This window comes from Cariama cristata, unplaced genomic scaffold, assembly GCF_000690535.1.
Source record: "Cariama cristata isolate BGI_N322 unplaced genomic scaffold, ASM69053v1 scaffold34366, whole genome shotgun sequence".
NCBI lineage: Eukaryota > Metazoa > Chordata > Aves > Cariamiformes > Cariamidae > Cariama > Cariama cristata.
This window is the reverse complement of record NW_009624392.1, coordinates 4,144-13,507: the sequence shown is the minus strand read 5'-3', so window position 1 is coordinate 13,507 and position 9,364 is coordinate 4,144. Positions and strand designations below refer to the sequence as shown.

Genomic DNA, 9,364 nt, shown 5'->3' with positions numbered 1-9,364 from the left:
GGAAAAATTATTTTTCATTACTACTTGGAAATCTGGATGATCATACAGTAGCTTGATTCTTTTTTGAGCTGTCATCTTTTTCTGTAGAAAAATCCCCTGTTATTTCTGCCTTGTGATTACTAGTTTTTCTTTCCGTGAAGCCTGTGAAGCAAATGACCATATGAGTATAAACCAGTCCTTCTGCTTGAGCTGGTATGCCATGGCTTTATTTGTTTTGCTTTTTTTAATAGACTGCTACAGAACGCTGTGAAATTATCATCCGTGGTAAATACAGGTTCAAGAAACATGACGACTCTCGGGATTCTACTGAGACTTTTTTGATGGTTTTGTGTGATGTAACCAGGATAAATACAAGGTAAGTGCTCTAGACATTTACGTGTTGAAAACTATTTGTGTAAGTATTTAATGACTGACCATGCATATGTTTTTAACTTGAATAGAATAACTCTCTCTGGCTTAAAGTAGGAAACTGGGATGGGAAAGGACTTTTTGGGATGTTGAACCCAGTTTCTTGTAATGAAAGTGCACTTCAGCAAAATGGTCAAGATTTATCTTAAAAAGTTGTTGTTAGGACTTGTAAGGGCAGAAAAAAACTGCAGGAAACTACTTCAAGAGCTCATTGCTTTCATGATAATTCAATTTCTGACTTTATTCTGAAACTGGTGAAGATTTCAGTTCAAGTCTAGTTCTGGTCAGTTATTTGCAAAATGGAATGGGTTGTGTATCTCAGGTAATGACTTGTGCTTTATGGAATAATCTTGCTCCACGACCTCTTTCTGGACACATCACATAAATTGCTCATAAAAATTTGAGGATAAACTAATTGAGTATGTTTATGTATCTCTGTCATTCATTTCCAAATAATGAATTCTTTCATTTATGTTGAGGTTACTCAATACACAATTTTTGCATATCCAGCTAAATATAACTAGTTTGTGCTTCCTTACTGTGCCACTTCCTCTAACAAAAAGCTTTATCAAAGTAAATTCCAAGAATGAATAACAGGGGAGGTTCACAATAACTTCTAAATAAAATTTCACTCGCAAAGATTTTTTCTTCATTTCCTCTTCACCCAGTCTACTAATTATGATTTTCTTCATAATACAAATGAATAATTTTACATCTAACTGTATAATGATGAGCTGTCTATCACCCACTTCTTTTCATTCTTACTTTGCTAAAACAAATTTAGGTGAAAAGTATTTTCAGGTTTGTTTGTTTCTTTTTTTTCAGGAGTGGTTTTGCAAAGTGGACAGTAATGGAGTATATGAGCACGGGTAGTGATAGCAAAGAGGAGATTGACTTGTTGCTAACTAATTTAAATATGTCTGAGGTGATAGACATCATGGAAAACCTTTATCCAGGTGAAGACCTTGCAGTCTATGAAGACAGTTTAATTACAATGTGTGAAGAGGCAAATCAAAATGAAGACCATGCAGAATCTTTACTGTTTTGTGAAAGGGAGGTTTCTTTGATGTCCTCCGTCAAATACGGGACTGTGGAAGACTTGCTTGCTTTTGCAAATCAGGTGTCGAACACTGCAAAACAATTTAAAGGATGCAGACAGCAAGAATCTGGAATCCTTTTGAATATGGTATGCCTCTTTTATTTTTACTTGAAAACTAGTAGACCTTAGGAGTTGGAAGTTTTTAATCAATCTAAATAAAGATCACCCCCAGTCCCAGGAGTAACGATCAGGCTGTTGTTCCCCATGCAAACCTGGGACTGGAGGGGATCTCTGAGATCATCAAGTCTAGCCCCTGCAGTCTCAGGCAGCTATGGAGAAAGGTCTGTTGTTCAGAAAGTTCCACTCTATGTTGCCTCTTGGTATCCCTGGAGATTAGAAAACATTTCCTAACATTGAATACAAACTTGAGACATGCAGTAAAAAAGCAGAAGCCACAACTATGATGGCTTATAGACTTGGGAGATGGTAAGAGCTTTCCAGTGCCTTGTGTTCATGCAGTAAAAAGAGTTCATTACGCAAAACTCCCAAATAAAGGTCTAGGGTTTATTTTGGTATAGTTGCTGAATTCACTCTATCTGCACAAAACGTAAAAAGTAGTAATGAAAGGAGAAAAAGCATATAGTATCAACTGTGACTTGCAGAGTTACAATATTATGTAATATCATGCACTGCTAAATTGTATAGATGCATTGTTTTGAGATATGTTCATTTTTTCCCTGGAATTATTTGTGTTCTACAAGCATCTGTAGATACCAGTGTCATTGGACTTCTATTTAAAATCAGTGGCTCTGGAAACAATCAATTATGAAATGGAAGTTTATTCATATATGTTTGTGCTGATGCTTTATTCCCTTAAGATGTTCTACATCTACCATCTTAACTATCTTGCATGTAATATGTTTTATTTGTGAACATTGATTTCTTGAGGCTTACTGGTTACTCAGGCGTGAAATAGCACAGGGTATAGCTTTATTCTGATTTGGAGGGAGCATTGCAGTATTGCAAAACAGTCACTTTTAAACTCTAACATTGAAATGCCACTTACTAATATTAAATGTTTCCTATACTTAGGATAGACACTGTTCTACATGCTCATGATTGCATTGCTTATATATTGTTTCTACAGATGTGTACAATTGGTATGAACAAAGTACTATTAGGTGCACGTGATCCCATTAAGCAACTGAGGATTGGAGGCAGGGCATTACCTGTACGTGCATTTCAGCAGGTGCATCTACGCTGTAAATGTCTACAGCATTTTAGTTAGGATCAGGAGCATTTCTGATTGCCTGGTGACCCCCAGTGACTTGGGGGTGTCTTGGCTCACATCACGGAGGGTCTTGGAGTGCACAACCTGGATTCCTTTCAGTTGAAACTAAACTGGAGGATGCGCTACAGCCACAAACAAGCATTCACTCCACAGGACCAGGCTAGGAACTGGTCCTGAAAGCCTCCTGGAAACTTGAATAGTGTGGTGGTTGTTGCTCTTTTGCTCTGCAAATCCACTCCACTCAATCTATGTTACTTTCCAGGATAGTCCCATGTGGATTAGCTAGTCTCAACCCCTTGAAATGCAAACACAAGCAGGTGAGATGTACGGATTGCCTGGAGTATTTACCTTGGTTCTGATAAGTAGAGGGGATGTTCATTCTGCAAATCCTAAGCAAAATACTTTTTATTAAAATACACCCCCCTACACAGTTAAGAACTCATCCTCCCCAGAATTAAGAACTTCAAAGAATTAACTTATTTCATGTAGGTACTAGTCACAAATAACAGTTTTAGCCATCAAGAAGATACTTTCCTAATTGAAAAACATGAAGATAAAGCACAGAAAGATTATGTGCGTTACATCTTAAAAAGAAATCTAAACCCAATAATCTTCCTAATATGCTGTTATCTTAAAAATGGTAGCTGAAGAGCTGAGTACATGGGGCCATGTGACAGACATGTGATAAATATCTTTGATCTGCTTTTACATATCTTCAAGAATCTTGATAAAGTAGCAGTGAACAGGTTAATGATACTCCACATACTGACAATACTGTATATCCCTGATTTAATTAGAAGCACATTCACAGGAAATATTACTAATTCTTCAGCTGAGACAATATTAAGAGATTGAAGAAAGAACATCAAACCTCAAGCAGTACTCACATGGCTGTTGTGAGGAGTTTGGTCTCTCCCTGTTATGTGCAAAGGGAGGGAGCTGTTTCGGAAGATTTAGAGCAAGATACTGACTTAGATGCTCTGAATCGCTTCCTGGAGGAGCCCTTCTTGCCTTGTTGATGGTATAGAGAACCAAAGCTCCCAACATTACCCACCTAAAGCAGATAGAGTGACTGCTGCTCTTTTTTTTTAAATACAGTACAAAACTAGAAGAAGGTGACAGGTAAAATCACAGCAGACTTCTTCGACCTCTTACTAAGCAGCAGAAACTCTGTTACGAGATGGAAAATTAAAATGTGTTCCCCTAGCAGTACATGTGATATTAGGAAATGCTGAAACTCTTGCTCACATCATATAAGATAGCCTGTGAGTAACAGGTATGTGGCATAACAAGTTAGGAGATTACAGGAAGGACAAACATGTGCAGGTAAATCTAATAACGAGTATAGGGTAATTTCAGTAACTCAGCTGCTGTTGTTGTTTCAAGACAATTGTAACTTACACTTTGTAAGTTAGTCACTGGAGAGAAACGTGGATGCCTGGGCTGTGAATGCATGCCACACCTCACATGCTGTTCCCATTTGGTGTTTCTAAATAAAGACTGCTGAACAGAGAGCATGCATCATGCACATATATAAATGATATATATTTTTTTTCACTACATATATAAAATTAACTAGGCTTGAAGTAGTTTTAACTTCATTGTGGGTTTTTTTTTATTTAACTCCACAGATCACACCCAAGAATGGGCGCTATCAAATCGACTCGGATGTGCTCCTATTTCCATGGAAGCTGACTTACAGGAACATTGGCTCTGATTTTATTCCTCGGGGAGCTTTTGGGAAGGTGTACTTAGCCCAAGATAGAGAAACCAAGAAACGAATGGCATGCAAACTGGTATGTTAGTTCAGTAGTTTTATCTCTGAGCAAATATTGTATGACATAGTACATACAGTATATTTTCAAATATGTCTGCGTCAAATTCCACTGTTAGGCTGATGATCGTCTTGGTTTTGTTGGCCTACACAGGGCAGGAATAATGCATGTTTTTAACTGTTAACTTGTTTTAATTTTTTGACTCTAAGACTGCAGAAGTTCCTGCATTTTCAAAGTATCTGGAAGTATGTATAACTGCAGTGTGGGCTGTGGTGCAGAGGTAGAAGAATTTCTACTTATCCTGCTGTACTCGTGGTGGTAAAATAGACAAGATCACATCCCTGCTGGAGGTGATAGCAAAACCTGGTTGCTGCATATGGTTTTAGGATCTCCTCCTTTAACTGGGGTCCTCAGACTTAAGTTTTCTTTACTTCAGTGCCATTAATGTCCCTGAGAGCTCAGCTTATGTGCAACTCTCATTGTGTTTTCGGCACTGACTGATCTTAATGTTGTGAGATGTCTAAATAAAACTGCTGAACACCCCCCTATTATCATGCAAACCAACATTTTCTTTCAACTTTACTTTTCAACATACTATTCTAGATTGAGCAGTAAATATTTAGGGCCAGTGATAGCTCAGCTGGGACATTGCTCTGTATCCCTCGGCTCATGAATAAGTACCTGTATTACTTCTGTGTGTGAAAGAGTTGGGGAGGTGGTTGTATGTCCTTCCCTTGCAGCCAGTGTATCCACATGGGGACAGATTTAGTTTGTTCCTGCATGACCCTCTGCAGAATTAAAGCATCCTAATGTTTCTGAAAATACAAACAGTATTTCTTATTGCAATAAAAATATCAGCCTCTTATTTGATTCACAGCCACAAGTCTGAGGGAAGGAGAATAAAAAGAGCGGTAGTAGCCTTTCCGTGTGTAAGCAAACACTGCTTTTATTGTCTTAGCAATCTGCTGTCAGTACTCTTTAAAGAAATATAGTGCTATCAGGTGCTCACTTTAAAGCAGGTTTAATTTCTTGTAAGCCATAAAACAGTGCTGATAAGGATTGAATTGAGGTCAGTAATGGTCCTGAGCATGGTTATTCTGTAGACCGTGCTGAGTGCTGCAAGCACTGATCCACGTGTCAGATGGGTGTATAGTTCTGGTCGAGCAGATGGGAGTGCGCAAAGCTAATGGAAACAGCAGCGGGATTTTTATCACCTTCACCAGGAAGTTTGCATAGAGCTTTTGCGTAACCACTGGATTTTGACGGGAATAACTCTTGCTACATTGCTTTTTCTGGAAGGTTGCACTTTTTCTTTGGGCATGATTCCAAAAACTCTCTCAACTTTAAACAGGGTATATCTCAACTGGAAAGGAAGAACAAAGGAAGTCACAGCATCAAAATAAATCTCCGTATTTTAACAAGTGCTTTGCTTCGCTTCCTTCTTCCATTTTAATCTATAGGATAACTAGTGTCAGTATGGATAACTTGTTTTTTAAGTTGCTTTTCTGTGGTTTTGTTTCAATGTCCTAGGTCCCAGTGGAACAGTTCAAACCATCAGATGTTGAAATACAGGCATGTTTCCGTCACGAAAACATTGCTGAATTATACGGTGCTATTTTATGGGATGAGACAATCCATCTCTTCATGGAAGCCGGAGAGGGAGGATCTGTCATGGAAAAGCTGGAGAGTTGTGGTCCTATGAGAGAATTTGAAATCATTTGGGTGACAAAGCATATTCTGAAAGGACTTGACTTTCTCCACTCCAAGAGGATTATCCACCATGATATCAAACGTATGTGTGTGTGATTCCATGGGGGGCTTTCTGGTCTAGGCTGGGCAGGGGCTCTGATGGAGAACCTGGGACTGAGCTGGGGGACGTAGCCTCGCAACTCTGGGAGGGAGGGATGGATGGATAATGCTCAACAAATTATAAGGTCAGGTTCTGGAGATAATTATGATTTACACTATTTATTAATTCACTTCCGTGGAGAGGATGATTTGAAAGTCATAGTTCCTTTGCCTTTCTTGAAAAACTCAATTTTAAATAAAAACCTAAAGAAAACACGTGAAATTCTCAGTCTGTGTTAAGTCAGAAGATTCCCTCTTTCAACGTAAATTCTTTCTGAGTGCTTCCATGCCCACCTTCCACTTGCATCTTTTTTAGTTTTCATGTTTCTGCATGGCTGCTCCTCAGTTTGAGATACTTTGGAACTAAATACATAATTTGTACTGTTTTTTTTCTTTCAACAATTACTGCAAATTTTAGTATATATTTGCTTTTAAAAAGCTCTGGGTATTAACATGTATAAATAATCAAAACATATTGATATTAAACCTAAATTAAATACATTAATATTAAATTGCTTTAACATTTAATTTAAATGCATTACATTTAATTTTATATTAAATACTGTTTCTCCCAGCACCACCTCTCCCCACAGACAGATAAATTCTGCCTTTCTAGTAACAGTGCTTCTAATGAAGACGTATTTCTTCTGCAAGTTAGTTTTTGCTAAACTTAAAACAGAAATATTCAAACCGAAGTGTTACAATAAATAGGTGGCAGAAGGTGATTATCAGGAATTGCTAAATTTTTATGTCGGTTTTGCATTTTTTTTAGTTAATGTGGGTCAGTACTTTATATGTAAGCCTTTGAGATTCTGACAAGTATAAAACTGCTTAATTTTTCCCTTAGTTGTGCTTTCTTGCTCGTAGTAAAAGTCTTTTCTGTGGGTTTATTGTAATTGGCAGTAACAATGACATTAATTAAAAGGTTTAAAAAACAAACCAGCCAAAACCCAGCCTACTACATCTAGATAGTGGATAGGAGAACCAGCCTATTGTGAATGTTGTGGATGTTGAGTTTTTCCAGCCTTTTTGTGCGTTGCTGGGTGCAGGGCAGGAGCTGAGGCGGAGGTCGCCGGAGGCTGATGGCCGCCAGGCCTGGAGGAACCCAGGTGCGAACCCAGGCGCGAACCCAGGCTGTGCTCCTGCCTGCAGGGAGCTGCTTGGTTTGAGGGGGTGAGCTGGGCAGCCCGGGCCCTTCATGGCAGCCGTGTCCGCCACCTGGCCAGGGAGCCTCCACCCGAGAGAGCTGAGGTATCTGTTTCCCTCGCTGGGCAGAATTGATAGAAAAAGCTGTTTCCCAAACATCTCTGATTTCTTCCTCACTTCATTGTCTGCTATTGAGCGTCTGTCCTGCTGATGCAGGAGGAGATGGGGATTTTACTGAGAGAAAGACTGCCCTGAGCCAGAAAGGGGAGAAGAACTTCTGTGGGCTCTTGGGAGCAGTTCAGTGCTGCCACTCGTTTTAACCCTTGGTTAGAAAGCGGTTAAATCACAAAGCTATTTGGTGGGGGGAACTTCAGTCCAAAACCAGCCAAAGCTCTGGCTGAGTACAGTCCCAAGCAGGCAGCAGAGCCTGCTGCACTGTGGCAGTTTGGCCCTCTGCACTGTCCTTTATGTGGTGTTTAAAATTCATATCTTCAAAGGTATCCCTAAAATTAGAAATTTATTTACGTAGTTTTGTAGTGCTGCTGAGGAGGCAGCTATGTGAAGTATTGTCTCAGGAACTGGGACCACTGAAATCAAGGCTACATCTTCCCACTGGATGGTCATGGTGGGCACTGTCAAGATGGAAAATGACCCACAATTTTCCCTGGGAGAAAATGTATTTCTGTTGTGTAACTTGGAGACTTCATTTGTCCACATCTTCTGAAACAGCAAACAAGAATTTCTCAAGGGTTACACAGAGCACTACCTTGATAAATATTTGATCAGAAATACAGCTGCAAAGAAAGCCTCTGAGTACAAAGTTGTGCCTTAGGCAGAGTTTTATGAATGAAAGTGAATTAAGCTCCTAGATACTGCTGCAATTCAGCGGAAATTTGGAACTCTCTGACTTTTATTACTTTTGCAGCCATAGTTTGTCCTCTGTCATCACGCTGAGCCATGTTTGCTGACTGGTGCAGGAGACTGGTGTGGCTGCTGTGGAGAGGACTCGGTCACTCTGTACTTCTGTCTTCATTTAAATCGTTAGTGTAGAGAAGCCTCTTGGTGACCAAGAGTTATGTTGTTTAGAGCCAGACCTGCACAGCATGCTCTTCACCTTGGAGACCATTAAACATCTGCAGAGTAAGCCTTGCTGTGCTGAGGTGCCTACCAGTCTTCCACCTTCATCCTTTACCCTCAGCTATTTCTCTCTCTCTCTCTTTTCTTTTTTTTTTTTTTTAAAGCTAGGAAAATGACCAAACATTGATTCTTCTTTTACATAAACCAGTATGTTTTATTTTTAAGGGATGGTTTAAAATTGGACCCAATCACTAACAGACTCATTTTGGCTAGGAGAAGGACTGTGTTGGCTATAGAGACTGGTTATGCTAATCTCCATTTTCAGGCTAATGTCCAAATGAAACAGACATGTTGTAAAATAAATGCCAAAAGTGCTAGAAACTGAAATGTTGTCATTTTTATCTTTCTTTTAGCAAGCAACATTGTCTTTATGTCAACTAAGGCGGTTTTGGTGGATTTTGGCCTAAGTGTTCAAATGACTGAAGACATTTACTATCCCAAAGACCTCAGAGGAACAGAGGTAAGAAGCTGGAGGGACAAAAGCCCTTAAGTTGTATTACTCCCATAGTTTTGATGCTTAGGCTCAAATTTGGAGCTTGAAGGTAGAAGCTTAGGCAAAAGAGTTTTTTAATAAGTTATCAAGAAGTCACAAAGAAACATTAATATAATCTCAATTATGTTTTTATTTTCAACTTGCTGAATGGAGAATCAGGCGTTTACACTTTGAAAGCCGTATCACCTTCTCTGGAGTCCCATTTGTTAGCGATTATTAAATCTGAA

The 9,364-nt window shown here is 39.1% G+C and overlaps 1 protein-coding gene across 1 annotated transcript; it reads left to right on the top strand.

Annotated features, from left to right (window-relative positions):
- Window positions 1-320: 320 nt before the first annotated feature.
- On the top strand, window positions 321-9,104 carry MAP3K8 (mitogen-activated protein kinase kinase kinase 8; the record flags this gene model as incomplete). The annotated part of the gene is made up of 5 exons (XM_009703164.1): window positions 321-355; window positions 1,234-1,594; window positions 4,370-4,534; window positions 6,044-6,305; window positions 8,998-9,104. Coding segments are annotated over exons 1-5 (930 nt in total), but the record flags the coding sequence as incomplete, so codon positions are not given.
- Between the last annotated feature and the right edge of the window lie 260 nt (window positions 9,105-9,364).